We start from the raw sequence: 15,923 nt of genomic DNA, 5'->3' as shown, positions 1-15,923 counted from the left end.
CTTGAATTTCGCTTCAAATTTTCGAAGCCTAAAAATTAAATAGTCAACACATGCACATAACACAACAAGTTTTGGCATAAATCATACAAAATTTCAACTGCAAAGCAAGCATTTCTCAAAACAAACAACGTTAGCCCCAACAGAGCGAAGTGATCCATCTAAGTGTTTAAAGTTGTTCAAGGTTCTCTTAAAAAAAGAGTTGTTGTATAAAAGGTTGCGAAGATTTAGAAAAGAAAAGCCGGGCAGCTCCAACGGCTGCCAACACTCGATAAGACTATCGATTTACAATTTTTGTAGTGAAGCGTTTACCTCAACAGTCTGGTAACGCATTAAGCAAAGCAGCTCTGTCAAATCAACCCTGTTCACTGCGATAACGATAAGCAACGGCGCTGACTCACGCGCTCCCATCACCAGCTCTCCACCATTTTTCCCGTGTGGCTCGTTTTCGCCGTTGGTGTGGATAAGACACGCGTCTGAAAGCATAAAAAACGCGAAAGCGTATAAAAACCATACATTTTAAGCACAAGCACAATAATAGGCTTGTGATTTTTTGTAGGCACAAGTAGGCCTCGCAAAACATATGAACATTATATAGGTCTCATTGATCGAAGAAACTGATTGTGAAAAGTACAACCTCGCTCTCTCCACATAAGAACGTAGTAGCTTGTGGAACGTAAGAAGTTGTCGGAAAAAAAACCAAAAGAAAAACGTATAGACACGAAGTGCAACACTAACACACAAAAAAGAAAGAAAAACAATTTACATATAATTATTTTTTCGGAAATTGCAAGTGTGCGCAAAATCAAGAACAATTGCAAAATTTTCCTAAACGGAAAGAAAGAAAAAACAAGCAAGTGATTGGAGGATAATATGAGTAATGCTATTAACCAAAATGGCACAGGTCTAGAGCAGCAAGTAAGTATGGTACTTGTGTATGTGTGTGTGAGTGTGAATGTAAAATGTGGTGCGGTGCACAAGAGGGTACATAATGGAAGAAAAAAAAACGTAATGGTAGATTTGTGCATATGTGTGTTAGCTGTGTCAGCTAAAAGTGGTTCTGTGTGTGAGTGTCCATGTGTGAAAGAGTCGGCGGTGCTCATGCGGTCCGCACACGATTATTGAACAGTGTTCAGTGAGGGCTCTGAATTTTTTTTTTATTGATTTCATAACATATAAAACGTCTGACCGTGGAACGCGTTGCGCTTTTACATTTTGCAACGAACGGTGACTCGTGTACGTATAAGTCATATCTGTCTGTGAGTCTGTGTTGGTCTGCTATTTTATTTGTGTGATTTCTTTTGTATAAATTTTAGCTTGCCTCCAATTTGGCATGTTCATTGCTGTGCAAATGTACGTGTATGCGTGCGAGAGTGTTTTTACTTTTGTGTGTGTGCCTGTGTGTAGCCGCAATTCTAAACCAGTGAATGCAAGTGTGTGTGAGCGTGCCAGTTGCGGCGTGCTCTTTGCATTGCTCTCGCTCACGCACGCATGTGGAAGCTGAGTACAATTGTAAACAGGGTTGCCAGACGTGCATGTAATATGTGCGTTGTGAGCCACATTCACAATGCGATAACACCCTGTAAATGATTGTGTGGCGAAAACAAGTTCCACATTGTATAGCTTCCATCTCGACTCTTTCCGCGAAAACTTTGCACTAAGCATGAGTTTTCGCGTGTGTGGGTGGCATCCTATTGTTTTTGTTGTTGCTAGGCCCCTGTCTGTCAAAGCCCCTCAAACTAGTTGCGCTTCTTGTGTGTGAGTGTGACATATACGCGTCGCGCTTCAAATAAAAAACATGTTGCTAACCGGGCATGGCGATGGTATTGTGAGAAGATTGCGACTGTATATGTATATGTATGTGTTCTACCGAAAAACTTGTTATTACAAAGTTCTCTTCGGCAACGGCTTAGAATTCGTTGAACTTGATCGCGTAGATATGTAGTATCTGTGTGTCCGATTCGAGCGTGACACGAAACTCACGTTTGTTTATATTGTTATCAATAAATGTGATTGAAAAAATATGACGTATCAGGGTTTTGAACAGTCACTAGCTGAAATCTCCTACATCTTTGTAGTGTTGCCGACTGTATTTTTTTAAATGTTGCTGACTCTGTTTATAATAGCTAAATGATTATTCAGTACGAATCGGCAATGAGCAGGGTTGCCGCTACTGATTGAGATGCCAAAACAGTTATGAATGTGTGTTTTTTAAATCTTTTTCGTGCCATTGCAGGTTGCTGGTCTGGACTTGAATGGCGGCTCGGCTAACTATAGCGGCCCCATAACAAGCAAGACTTCCACTAATTCGGTCACTGGTGGCGTTTATGTGCCCCCGCATCTTCGAGGTGGTGGTGGCAACAACAACGCGGACTTAGATAATCAGGGCCAGGGCTTTGATTCAGGTGCCGCACCGCGTCTCGAGAACAGGGACCAGCAGCAGCAGCAGCAACGCGGCGGTGAATTTCGCAGAGGCGATCGCGGAGGTAATCGCGGCTACAATCGCCAGAGCGGCGACTACGGAAGTTTTGGAAGCGGAGGCGGCGGCGGCAGCAGACGTGGTGGCAGCAACCGCTACGAGGACAACTATAACGGTAAGCGCTAACCTGATGGGAAGCTTAATATGAGAAAGCTACATTTGGCTGACTAGGCAACACGCGGTTGATGAGATAAGTTGAAAGATTGGGATTGAGAAACTGGGGTTAACATTTTTGGACAAGAGTAGCTCTTAAAGATTCTTTTCCCCATTCGCAGGTGAATTTGACTCGCGCCGCGGCGGCGACTGGAATCGCGGAGGAGGTGGACGCAGCTTTGGGGATCGACGCGGACCGTCGTATCGCGGGGGCGCTGGTGGTGGTAGCGGCGCCGGCGCTGGTGCCGGAGGCAACGGCCTCAACGAACAATCAGAGGAGGCACAGCAGCCACGAAATGATCGTTGGCAGGAGCCGGAGCGCCCGATTGGCTACGATGGCGGCGCCGCTGAAGGCGGCGCACCCGGCGGTGGTGGGGGCGGCGGCGCCGGTGGCGGCAACAGAGGCTACGGCAATCGCGGGGGTAGCGGTGGCGGTCCCTACAACAGTCGCTGGAAGGAGGGCGGTGGCGGGGGCGGCGGAAACACCGATTACACAAAACTGGGTGCACGCGATGAGCGCTTGGAGACGGAGCTCTTTGGTGTGGGCAACACGGGAATCAATTTTGACAAATACGAGGATATACCCGTGGAAGCGACGGGCCAGAACGTGCCGCCGCACATCACATCGTTCGATGATGTGCAGCTGACGGAGATCATACGGAACAATGTGAATCTGGCGCGTTATGATAAACCGACGCCGGTGCAAAAATACGCAATACCAATTATAATCAGCGGACGGGATTTGATGGCCTGTGCCCAGACAGGCTCTGGCAAAACGGCCGCATTTCTTGTGCCCATCCTGAATCAGATGTACGAGCATGGCTTGTCGGCGCCGCCGCAAAGCAATCGGCAATATAGCCGACGCAAGCAGTTCCCGTTGGGCCTGGTGCTGGCGCCGACCCGTGAGCTGGCCACCCAAATCTTTGAGGAGGCCAAAAAGTTCGCCTATCGCTCGCGCATGCGTCCCGCTGTGCTCTATGGAGGCAACAATACCAGCGAACAGATGCGCGAACTGGATCGGGGATGTCATTTGATTGTCGCAACACCCGGGCGACTGGAGGATATGATAACGCGCGGCAAAGTGGGTCTGGAGAATATACGTTTTCTGGTCTTGGATGAGGCCGATCGCATGTTGGACATGGGCTTTGAGCCGCAGATTCGTCGCATTGTCGAACAGTTGAATATGCCGCCGACGGGACAGCGCCAGACGTTGATGTTCTCGGCCACATTCCCCAAACAGATCCAGGAGCTGGCCAGCGATTTTCTCAGCAATTATATATTCTTGGCCGTGGGACGTGTTGGCTCCACATCGGAGAACATAACCCAGACCATATTGTGGGTATACGATCAGGATAAGCGCTCCTATTTGTTAGATCTACTGTCTTCGATCCGGGATGGACCGGAATACTCCAAGGACAATCTGACGCTCATTTTTGTGGAGACAAAAAAGGGTGCCGATTCTCTGGAAGAGTTCCTTTATCAGTGCAATCATCCGGTGACCAGCATACATGGTGATCGTACTCAAAAGGAGCGCGAGGAGGCGTTGCGCTGTTTCCGTTCTGGTGATTGCCCCATTTTGGTGGCCACCGCTGTGGCGGCACGTGGTCTGGACATTCCGCATGTGACACATGTCATTAACTTTGATCTGCCCACCGATGTTGAGGAGTATGTGCATCGCATTGGTCGTACCGGACGTATGGGCAATTTGGGCGTTGCCACATCCTTTTTCAATGACAAAAACCGCAACATTTGCTCCGATCTGCTGGAGTTGCTAATCGAAACGAAACAGGAGATACCCGGCTTTCTTGAGGAGATGCTCAGCTCGGATCGCGGCCATGGTGGCGCCAAGCGACGCGGCGGCGGTGCCGGTTCACGTTACGGCGGCGGCTTTGGCTCACGCGATTATCGTACATCCTCTGGTGGCGGTGGACGCAGCGGCGGCGGTATTGGCGGCGGCGGCGGCGGTCGCAGCACTGGATCCGGCGGTGGCGCCGCCGGTGGTGGTGGCAACTATCGCAGCAATGGCAACTCGTATGGTAAGTTTGGTGAGTGAACTCTACGCACAAATTTCACATACTGTTGTGCATATATTCTGATCATATATTCCGTGTTGTGGCAGGTGGCGGCAGCTCTGGCGGTGGCGCCTACGGCGGCGGTGGCGGCGGCGGTTCATATGGTGGCTCCTACGGCGGCGGTGGCGGTGGTGGTGGCTCGCACTCAAACAACGGGCCCGATTGGTGGGGTCAATGAGCAAGGCCTGTCACCCAGAGGGGCCGGCAGCAGCAGCATCCACAGCGTCCACATAATCCCGACTAGCGTCAATAACAACAACAACAACAACAAAAACAACAACAGAAATAATAACTGGTTAAAACAGCAAGGAGCAGGAGCAAAGCAGGGCAACATTTGATGAACCGATCGACAACAACTTAATTATATATTTGCATATTATATGTATCATCTATATATATACATATATGTATATATATATATCTATATATATATATATATATATATAGGGGCAGCAAATGTGAAAGAGAAACTGTCTGTGCGCAGCGCAACACTCACACTCACGCATTAACACACACACACATACACACACCCATACATACATACACACACACAGACGCACACATTTACAATAGAAAGCATTACAAGTAAAATAAAAAAACTGTTTAAAATTAAATATTCTACATATATACATACATTTGCATGTATGGCTGGAAACAACAAAATTGCAACAAACTATGAATTGTAGTTGACAAAACAAATACACGCGCGCGTAAAACTAGGCTCATAAACAAATAATATTAATTATCATAAACAAACAAATATATAGTTATGCTAGAGCAAAGCGCGAGCCAGAAACATAAGGATTTAATTTAAACAAAAGGGCAATCTGAATTATATTTGTCCAGTAAAAGTGAACTTTTACGCACCCGCCCTCCCTCTCGCATATTTTCTCTTTCAAATATTGAAATCGATATATATATATATATATCTTTATATATAAAAAGAAAACGAAACAAAACTAAGCGATAAGCGATTAACAATTGATAAAGCATGAACTTCAATTGATGATTTTAAAGAAAAAGTATAACTAGTAAAGTTATATATACATATATATATAAATATAAACCACACACAAACACGAAATACAAGAAAATCATTTAAAACCAAAAAAAAAAAACAAGTTTGCTAAAAATAAACTGAATAATTTAGCAAATGGAAAACAGCATTGTTTTATTTTAAGGTTCCAAACCATAAACAAGAATCTACTCATCTTTACACAGACGGAAATACCCTCTTGTATATGTACCCTTGCAAAGGGTATTATAAGTTTGTCATGACGTGTGTAACACACAGGGATGTCGTGAAGTAGAGTATATTATTTGAAAAATGTATAGAAGATATGTATTCTACTTCGTATACCTGTATTTCGAGGCCCCAAAAGAGGAAATCTGGTCAAACGTCGGTTTCAATATATACAAAAAATTAATATATATGTATATCAATCGAGAATTTATTATATTTATCATACATTAAGAAGCCTAGGGTATACAATCTTCAGTTCGCTGTTTCCTGTTATGTTGAGAAGAGAGAGAGTGAGAGCTAACGGTTTTTTGATATTCTGTCCGCGAATCATAGAGAAGTGCATTTCCATATGCGCAGTTGTGTCCAACGTAGTTAATTTAAAATTTCAATAATAAAAAAGAACATTTTCGTGGCGAGCTCGCCCGCTCTTCAATTAACATTAATTCAGCGAAAGCTCGCGCCGGATCGTCGAGCCAATTAGTGTCTGATTAGATTTGGAAAACCTGATTAGGCTGCATTGTTGCGGTGGCTAAATTAAGGAGGAGCTGGCTTCTGCTGCTCTTTCTTTTTTTTCGTTTCTTTGTTTTTGTATCTGTAGTTAAATTGAAGCGTCTGGTTGTTCGCAAAAGCAAAACGTGTGTTTGCTTAGTCGATTGCAAGGTGTATTTATTTTTCGGTCAATTTGAGTTGTTTTCTTCTGCTCTCAGTTGAGGACACATTATGCAGAAGTCACAACGCAGGCAATGCTGGACGCTGCTGCTGCTTGGAGCGCTGATCGTCTCGATCGGGCTCATGTTCAGCTATTGGTATCTGGTGCCGAGCCAGCTGCATTTCTGGCAGCTGTCTATGCTCAATGGCAGCGCATCCGGCGATCCGGCAGCCGCGCAGCTGAAGTTTTTTATGCCGCCGCAGACGGTGCCCAAGGAGCTTAACCTGAAGCGTGGCGCGCCCTACATATATCAGATATTGCATTAGCGTTCATATATATATATATACTTAAACTGTTGTACAATAAATTAAAAGTATATTTAGAGTAATTGGGTGGCTTGGTTAGCATCACAATCACATGGTTGATCTATCTGTGGGTCCACTCAAACGTCCGACTTTTGATTGAGCGCCGCATAGCCCACGGGAATCTCCTTCATTTCGGTTTGCAGGCACAAAAACTCGCCGCCTATGCACATTATCGTTGCGGTAATCACATTAAGCAGCCACCAGGAGGCGTTGGCGGGAAATGAGCGATTGTACCACCAGCAGATGATCAGATGCACCAAATGGAAAGTGCAGCTGCAATAGAGTTGCGTAAGCAAATTGAACATATATACATATGCATATACATATACATATACATATATATATATATACATATATATACTGATATGCAGCTACCTGAAGTCCAGGCACAGCTTGGCGCGGCGAACAATGCACCAGAGCGCCAAGGAGGCCACAAAAGCATTCAACACAAAAGCGCAGATGACCAGACGACCACCCAGATCATAAATATGTATTTCCTGCAAGGAAGAATATTTACACTCAACAAAAACGACGTCCTGCTTAGGCTAACTACATACATGGTATTCGAAAAGGTGATCCAGTGTGTAGTTGTCGCCAGCCAACTTGTTGGCCACAAACACGAGCAGGCCCAGCGAGAAGTATACGCAGCACTGCATGGACACAATTTGGGATGTCAGCAGCGTGGGATCCCATTGTGTGTTACGAAATGTGCCACCTTTCATATTAATAATTATATTTATTGTTATTTATGCTGGCTCATGTGTGCAATTGGTCCAGCTGCAATAACAGAAAGAAAACAAAGACTGACTCATTGGAGTTGATTGGTTCCGTTCATGCCTAGTTCTTTTTAGTTCATGTGTGCGCCGGATCATAACAATGTAGTCAAACTATTTATTTCCAATATACAGTTATGTCAATTCAAACCAAATTCAAACAGTCACAAACTGTATTTTCAGCAGCGTGGATCCCATTGTGTGTTCCGAAATGTGCCACCTTTCATTTGTATATCTTTTATTTATGCTGGCTCTAAAAACAAACAAAGACTGACTCATCATTGGAGTTGATTGGTTCCGTTCATGCCTTATACCTTTTAGCTCAGCTGTGAACCGGCTCGTAACGAATATGTGTAGTCAGTCAAACCATTTGTTCCCAATATGTAGTTATATCAATTCAAACATTTTCATCTCTAATCACACCTTTCTGAATTTGAAAATATAATAGATATAGCGAACATTTCTGTACCTGCCTCAACCATCCACACATCTGTCTATACGAGCACCACCTGTTAACTAGTTTTAAAAATTCACAAACAAAAAATGATTCAGTTCACAACGTTTATTAAGATGGTGTTGCAAAAGACGCAAAAATTGGTGAGCTATACAAATATTTGAAATAAAATAAATTTATATGTATTAAATAATGTTACGGATTTCACAGAGCCGCCTACGCTCCCTGGGCATTGTCACGGTGGGCGCCACGGCCCTCTATATGGGCCTAACGGCTTACCACAATCAGGATCAACTATTTCGCACATTTGTCATGCCTGCAGTGCGTCTGCTGCCGGCCGAGACGAGCCATAATTTGGCGGTGTTGGCGTGCAAGTACCGTCTCTACCCGGCCACCGACTACACGGACGATCTCAATTTGCACAGCTCGTTCTTTGGTCGCCTCGCTAGCAATCCCATTGGCATAGCAGCCGGATTCGATAAGAACGGTGAAGCTGTGCTGGGTCTGAAGGATTTGGGCTTTGGCTTCATTGAGGTGGGCAGTGTGACACCCCTGGCCCAGGCGGGCAATCCAAAGCCGCGAGTCTTTCGGTTGGTCAGCGACCGGGCCCTAATCAACCGTTATGGCTTCAATAGCGATGGCCACGAGGTGGTGGCGCAGCGCTTAAAGGAAATTCGTGAACGAGAGGACTTCAATGCCATTGTGGGCGTTAATCTAGGCCGCAATCGTGACACACTGACTCCAATTAGTGACTATGTAAAGGGTGTCCACACATTTGGACCTGTCGCCGACTATCTGGTTGTGAATGTCAGCAGTCCCAATACGAAGGGACTGCGCAACATGCAGAGTAAAAAGGAGCTCACCGAACTGCTGGAAGCAGTCAATATAGCTCGTGGCAAGCTCAAGACGAACCAGAAAGTGCCTATTCTGCTGAAGCTATCGCCCGATTTGGAAACGGGCGAATTGAATGACATTGTCGCAGTCATCAACCAGAAGAAATGCCGCGTGGATGGTCTCATTGTGTCCAATACCACCGTCGCGCGCGACAATATCAGCGACCTGGCATTGGCCAGCGAGGCGGGCGGTTTGAGTGGAGAACCGCTGCGGGAACGCTCGACCAGGCTGATCGCCCAGATGTACTCATTGACCAAGGGCAGCCTGCCCATCATAGGCGTGGGTGGTGTTGCATCCGGTCAGCATGCCTTTGAGAAAATTGAGGCTGGCGCCTCGTTTGTTCAAATCTACACAGCACTTATATACGAGGGCCCTGAACTGGTAGAACGCATTAAGGGGGAGCTCTCATTGCGGATCAGCGAATTGGGCTACACGTGCGTCAAGGACGCTGTAGGTTCCAACTACACCAAATATCTGCCCTCATCCAAGTAATAAAATTGTGTGTATATTTTGATTACAATGCGTTATTTCACTAAAGCTATGTATGCTCGTTGGCTCGCTGCACGTTGAGCACGCGTCCCTCTAGTAGATGTGTGTTCTGGTTGCTGGCACTGTTGTAGGCGTCTCGCTGGCTGAACATCACAAAGCCGTAGTACTTGGACAGGCCCAGATTTTTGTCGAAGATCACCTCGGCATTGGCCACATGGCCGAAACGGGAGAAGTATGTGCGCAGTTCCTTACTGCTGATAGTCCAGGGTAGATTGCCCACAAAGAGTTTGTAGCTGCTCCGCGCCGTACTGCCGGACATGGTTTATATTGTATTTTTACGTAATTTTACTAAGTCTCAAATTGTTTTGTTTACTACGACAACAATGTTGAAAGACTAACAGTCTGCGGCTCTGTTCTTAACAGCGAGCATAACTTTATTCCTGGAAAAAATTACCTTTATTTCTACTTCAGTTGCTTGAGAAAAAAGCTATATTTTTTGTTTTTATCATAGAGTGCAATTGATATATACTTGTACTGGTTCTTTTTAAGTAAACGGCCAAATCGTTCGAGTTTAACAGGGAAAAATACAATGTGACCGTATATTTAACAAAGTTAAATTGCACAGACCGGTTTTGGTATTTTCGGTATTTTGAGTCGGCATTTTCAGTCCTATCAGATACGGTCACACTGCATATTTTGTTGCATTGCTGACTTTATTGTTTTTTTTTAGACTATTTTTATGTAAAACGAAAGTGTGAAAATGCAAAGAGCATAGATGTGCACGGGACAATTAACCAAATAGTTGAGCTGCGTACTCAAGTGTTACTACGCAACCAATCGGCGTGCGGTTATGGTGTGTTATATGCTTCGCCAGTAGTTTTCGCTGCGAAAATATTTTCGGCGCCCCCTTAAGCGACGTGTATTTGGGGCGCGGCGCCCAACAGAAAAGAACAAAACGACGGGCACAAAGCGACACTCGTACTAAAATTGCCAGCAAGATCAGCGCCAGGCGTACACAATGGCAGAAAGGCCCAAAAATTTGTTTGCAAGTGAGTAATTTTTTGGATAAAACTGCCCACGCACACGTACACGTACCCACGCACACACATACATATGTGTGTTTCACATATGCATACACACGCCATACACACACACACAAGCACATGCACGTAGTACTGACGCATTTGGCCGCAATGCAATTGATAAGCCGTAGATCATAAATAACCATTTTCACACTATCTAAATTCTAACCCATACAGCTGGACCGAGCCGTTCTCGCATACCGCCTGATCAGCTTAATCTGAACAATCTGAGCATACGACATCCGCCTTCATCAACGTCGTCCACATCGTCGGGCTCCACGTCGTCGGGCTCAAGTTCCTCATCGCAGCAGAATAATGTGGCTTTACGCTTTGGTGCCCAGCCCAGCTTTGTGCCAGCTGTGCCGGTGCCCACCAGCAGCAGCAGCAGCAGCAATAGTAATGCCAGCGCCGGCGCCAGCGGCAGCGCCACGGATCGTCATAGGGAGCGCATCCGACAGCAGGCATGCGGCAAACTACAGTTTGGTGAAGGTGCCATCAATACACATCAGTTCACATCGGACGATTTGGAAGATTTGGGCGAGATTGGACGCGGTGCATTTGGTGCGGTCAACAAAATGATATTCAAGAAGTTGGACAAGGTGATGGCTGTGAAGCGCATACGCTCCACGGTGGATGAGAAGGAGCAGAAACAGTTGCTCATGGATTTGGAGGTGGTCATGAAGTCGAACGAATGCATCTACATTGTCCAGTTCTATGGGGCGCTCTTCAAGGAGGGCGACTGTTGGATATGCATGGAGCTAATGGACACCTCGCTGGACAAGTTCTATAAATACATATTTGAGAAGAAGCAGCGGCATATACCCGAATCCATACTCGCCAAGATCACGGTGGCCACAGTCAATGCGCTTAACTATTTGAAGGAGGAGCTCAAGATAATACATCGCGATGTTAAGCCAAGCAACATTCTGTTGCACAGACGCGGCGACATTAAACTATGTGATTTTGGCATCTCCGGACAGCTAGTCGATTCGATAGCCAAGACCAAAGATGCGGGCTGCAGGCCCTACATGGCGGTAGATTTTTATGCAACTGTCTGCTGTTTGAATAAGTATAAATGTTTAACCTTTTGCAGCCGGAACGCATTGATCCGGAGCGCGCCAAGGGCTATGATGTGCGCAGCGATGTTTGGTCATTAGGCATAACATTAATGGAGGTGGCCACAGGCACATTTCCCTATCGCAAATGGGATTCGGTATTTGAGCAGCTGTGCCAGGTAAGAGTTTGTCATTGCAAATGGGTTAAATGCTCGACATACACAACTTATCTTGCAGGTTGTGCAGGGTGATCCGCCGCGCTTGCATACATCCTATAATGGCATTGAGTTCTCCATGGAGTTCGCAGAGTTTGTCAATACTTGGTAAGAGTTTTTCAGTTACTCAGCAAATGAAAAAATGTATATTTACTTATAAATACCCGCAGCCTGATCAAGAAGGAGAGCGATAGGCCCAAATATAGCCGACTGCTGCAGATGCCATTCATACGGAGGGGCGAGAACAGCCACACGGATGTCGCCGCTTATGTGGCCGATGTACTCGAGTCCATGGAGAGCGATGGCATTACGCAGTTTACAACCAACCAGCCCGCGGAAAGTTAATCTGAAGAGCGAGTCCAACTAAAGTCATAAATTAACTAAGCAAAAAAACAGTAACAACAAAACGCAAACTATTCAAAAACAAAACAAAAAAAAAACCCAAAAAAAATGAAAGCAAAACATAAAACAAAAATTGTTGTCTACTTTGTAGCATTCGTAGTAAACGTAGCGCGTATTTTGTTAAAGCAAAAACAAAAAGCAACAGTGTGAGTATAAGCAAAAAAAAAAAAAAAAAATAAGATAAAACAATTTGTAAAATGCGTATAAAATGTTTATTTTGGTGTTGTAGTGAAACATAAACTAATGCCTTTTTTGTAAGTTAAGTGAGCTAGCATTTGAAATTTATGGCTTTTGTTTATAGTTGTTAACTGCAACCTGGATAAATTAAAAGCAATATTTGTAAAATTTGTACACGCCAATAAAACAAAAACTGTTAACTAAAGCAAACTACGAAATAGCCATAAACAATAAGTAAATACAACATTCAATATGATTTATATTTAGTTTATCCGTAAATATTCTATAAACGTTTGTTTTGCATATGAAAGTTAAGTAAAAAGCTTTAAACATTTGCCAAGTGGCTGCATTTTTTTTAAATTGTAGAAAAATTATGAAAATCAACACAAAATTAATCCAATAATATATAATTATAATAATTAAAAACAAAAAATTAACACACACACACACACATACACTGACACTGACAACTACACACGTTATTATGCGTAGTATTTAGCTTGTAAGACCTAAAAATATTTATAAAAAATACACAATTGCAGCTTGTGAAAATAAACAAAAGTAAGCAAAATAAAATAAATGTATTGTGCCTAAGTATAAAAAAATGACGATATCAACTAAAATCATAAATAATTAAATAATTTAATAATGTAAAACGCGTCAGTTAGTTTATATAGAATACCTTAGCCAAGCTTACACACACACACACACACACACACACACCCACACACACACACAACACATGTAGACACAGCTACGCTTATAAACATGGCCATGCCACACCCCTTTCGACACACACACACACACACACAAGCAATTGCACCGTCTAAGCTCCCGTCTCAAAAATATATTGCCAATGTCTTTTCGATTAATATTTATGCAAGCGCCAATGTGAAAGCAAAAGCAAAGTTTATTTTGTATACATATACATAAATATATATATATAAATATATATACATATATAAATAAATATATATATATGTATATATATAATAATAATATAAATATGCATATAAAGTGTAAAAAACCAACAACTCAACACACACACACACATACACGCACACACAAAGCTGCACACTGCTGCAAACTGCGTCCAAAATGCATAATACACCTTTGTATGCCCACAGCGTATTATTCATACGTATTTATTTGCTTTTGTTTTCATTTGATTTTTTTTTCGCCTAGCATTACGCATATAATGAATGCATATTAAGCGCTAAGCCTCAAAGCAACAACAACAACACCATAAACTAGCCGCATAATTGAATAATAAAACAAAAATATTTTTGTAATAAGCATAAAAAACAAACAACAAATGTTTGGCAATTAAAATTGCTCTAGCATAAAATATTATAAAATACATATATGTATACATAATTATGGCCGGGAGTGTATGTATGTAGTGGAAGCTAGTCGGCTAGTCTAAGCCTGTATACCCTTGCGAAGATAAGATCGTTTAGCAAAGGTTTCCCCCTGAATGGCATACAATACGAATTTGATCTCAAGTGGATTTTAATGGATTTAAGCTGATCTTGTAACTGTATTCGAAAGCATCTGATGTATTTATTAGTTAAGCCCATAGATTGTTCGAATCTGTGAGGGTGTTCGAACCATCCAATTGCAAGTCTTTTAGCAGAACTGTTTCAATGTCAGGATCGTACTAAGAACACTTAGCAAGGGTATAAATTGTAATTGCAATTTGTGTAAAGTTTCTAACAGATATAATTACAGTAATATATATGCTAAAGTACTCGTAATACCCCCTCCCCGCCGTAGAACCCTAGATGCTAACCCCCCTCCATTAAAGTAAAACTAACAAAATTGAGTCAGAACTAAGGCAGTGCAATCGTTGAGTCGCGAGTCGTCATATTTTTTGACAATAAAACGTGTAAAAAGTTTGTAAACAAATGCAGTAAGCAAAGGCAGAAGTTGTTTAGGCGTATGTGATGTGTATATAGGCATATACTACAGATACGAGAGCGGATAAACATAATTAGTAGCATATTAAAAATAAATATCTATCTTACTATACTATAATATTGTAACTGCAATTCAGATAGAGTAGTCAAAGCAAAAGAATAGGCATATGCTAAAGCCAAAGCAAAACAGAATCCAATAATCCCTTTGCCTTTTAAACTAGCAACTTGCTTATAGAAAGTGAAAAATGAATGAAATGAGAACTTAAAGTGAAAACGCAACGTCCATAAAAAAACAAAGGAAAATATTCGCAGAACTTTTTAAACACAAACTTAGCTTATCCGTAAAGCCAGCATGGGCCAGCCAAGGAGTTAAGCGAACCTCGATATAGTGCGATATCCTAAGTGCAGAGATTGCTAAAAAAAGAAATACAGGGGAATTTCTGGCCTTGAAGAGTTATTTTTGCGCACTGTACTTAGTTTAAGCAAAGCTACTAACTAACTATACAAAAATAACCGGCTTCTACTAAATCTCCTCTCTTAACTCTATCAACTTGAGGACAAGAGCAAAAAAGTAAAAAAAAAAAACCAAAAATAATGTGAAAAGAAAACACCACAAAAAATTTAATAATAATTAAAGCCTAAAATAATGGTAAAGAAATTATGGTATGGAAAACAAATTAAATTGTTAAACTTAACTTGAAGAATTTGTAAAAAGCAACAAATGAATAGTGAATAAATAATATATTTGAAAAACTCTACACAGCCATTGGCCCATAATACTTGACACCCATTTCGAAACTAGCTACCTCGTAGTGCCCATCGAACCAATAATTAACCAATTACTAAATCAAAATCAGCTCATAACATGCTATGCCAAAGTAATTCGTTACACCCTACACAAGTTCCGATGCTTACAAGTCGAGGCATATTGACTTTGCGGGTAAGTTGGACCACGAATTCCCAACTTTTTTTTTAGCTGTAAGAGGATTTGGCCACGCAGCTTTATTATTCTTTCGAATAATCTTACAACTCTTATTAGTGGAATATTTTTGGGTACCTCGGCAAGGGTATTATATTGTTAAACTCAAAAAAGAAAATATCTTAACCAAAACAAGTAAGAGGTTCTAGTCGGGAGCTCCCGACTAGGCGATACCCTGAACCCTCTTCTTCCAACATCAAATGCAAATATATATTCTATTTTAGAAGCTATATGTCAAGTTTGGTGACTCTAGCTCTTATTATTTACCAAAATTGCCCAAAAAACAGGATATCGATATCGATTTTTATCGATTACTTGGAAACGGAGTAAGTTATCGATTAACGGAAATAAACTCAATCTGCGCGGGAACTGGGAGCACCTATATCTAAAATTTCAAGTCTCTAGCTCTTATAAGTTCTGAAATCCTTGCGTTCATCCATACGGACGGACGGACGGACGGACGGACAGACAGACGGACATGGCTAGATCGACTCGGCTATTGATGCTGATCAAGAATATAGAATAT

General features: G+C 42.7%; 6 protein-coding genes across 7 annotated transcripts; 4 read left to right on the top strand and 2 right to left on the bottom strand.

Moving 5' to 3' along the window:
• Positions 1 to 59: 59 nt before the first annotated feature.
• On the top strand, positions 60 to 4,956 carry LOC115763684 (ATP-dependent RNA helicase bel). 2 transcript variants are annotated; one of them, XM_030706363.1, is made up of 4 exons: positions 60 to 915; positions 2,234 to 2,591; positions 2,752 to 4,665; positions 4,749 to 4,956. In XM_030706363.1, exons 1-4 carry the CDS (start codon positions 871 to 873, stop codon positions 4,877 to 4,879), a joined length of 2,448 nt encoding a protein of 815 aa, XP_030562223.1. In that variant the 5' UTR covers positions 60 to 870; the 3' UTR covers positions 4,880 to 4,956. The 2 variants fall into 2 exon arrangements, with proteins under 2 accessions (XP_030562223.1, XP_030562222.1); XM_030706362.1 differs by having other exon boundaries at positions 2,752 to 4,674.
• Positions 4,957 to 6,156: 1,200 nt separating this feature from the next.
• LOC115763638 lies at positions 6,157 to 6,940 on the top strand. Its single transcript, XM_030706267.1, has one exon. It carries the CDS (start codon positions 6,665 to 6,667, stop codon positions 6,917 to 6,919), a length of 255 nt encoding a protein of 84 aa, XP_030562127.1. The 5' UTR covers positions 6,157 to 6,664; the 3' UTR covers positions 6,920 to 6,940.
• Positions 6,940 to 7,746, bottom strand: LOC115763636 (protein SYS1 homolog). Its single transcript, XM_030706265.1, has 3 exons — positions 7,516 to 7,746; positions 7,334 to 7,455; positions 6,940 to 7,231 (listed from the first exon to the last, which is right to left on the bottom strand). The coding sequence occupies exons 1-3, from the start codon at positions 7,678 to 7,680 to the stop codon at positions 7,036 to 7,038; spliced, it is 483 nt and encodes a 160-aa protein (XP_030562125.1). The 5' UTR covers positions 7,681 to 7,746; the 3' UTR covers positions 6,940 to 7,035.
• A 357-nt stretch (positions 7,747 to 8,103) lies between these two features.
• On the top strand, positions 8,104 to 9,586 carry LOC115763635 (dihydroorotate dehydrogenase (quinone), mitochondrial). The gene is made up of 2 exons (XM_030706264.1): positions 8,104 to 8,328; positions 8,396 to 9,586. Exons 1-2 carry the CDS (start codon positions 8,275 to 8,277, stop codon positions 9,569 to 9,571), a joined length of 1,230 nt encoding a protein of 409 aa, XP_030562124.1. The 5' UTR covers positions 8,104 to 8,274; the 3' UTR covers positions 9,572 to 9,586.
• Positions 9,569 to 10,008, bottom strand: LOC115763637 (SRA stem-loop-interacting RNA-binding protein, mitochondrial). Its single transcript, XM_030706266.1, has one exon. It carries the CDS (start codon positions 9,885 to 9,887, stop codon positions 9,618 to 9,620), a length of 270 nt encoding a protein of 89 aa, XP_030562126.1. The 5' UTR covers positions 9,888 to 10,008; the 3' UTR covers positions 9,569 to 9,617.
• A 239-nt stretch (positions 10,009 to 10,247) lies between these two features.
• LOC115763634 (dual specificity mitogen-activated protein kinase kinase 4) lies at positions 10,248 to 12,811 on the top strand. Its single transcript, XM_030706263.1, has 5 exons — positions 10,248 to 10,617; positions 10,828 to 11,684; positions 11,744 to 11,884; positions 11,943 to 12,028; positions 12,091 to 12,811. Exons 1-5 carry the CDS (start codon positions 10,587 to 10,589, stop codon positions 12,263 to 12,265), a joined length of 1,290 nt encoding a protein of 429 aa, XP_030562123.1. The 5' UTR covers positions 10,248 to 10,586; the 3' UTR covers positions 12,266 to 12,811.
• Positions 12,812 to 15,923: the final 3,112 nt, after the last annotated feature.

Source organism: Drosophila novamexicana, unplaced genomic scaffold, assembly GCF_003285875.2.
Source record: "Drosophila novamexicana strain 15010-1031.04,08,12 unplaced genomic scaffold, DnovRS2.1 tig00000770-arrow-pilon, whole genome shotgun sequence".
NCBI classification, from domain to species: Eukaryota; Metazoa; Arthropoda; class Insecta; order Diptera; family Drosophilidae; genus Drosophila; species Drosophila novamexicana.
This window is presented reverse-complemented; position numbering and strand designations above follow the sequence as displayed.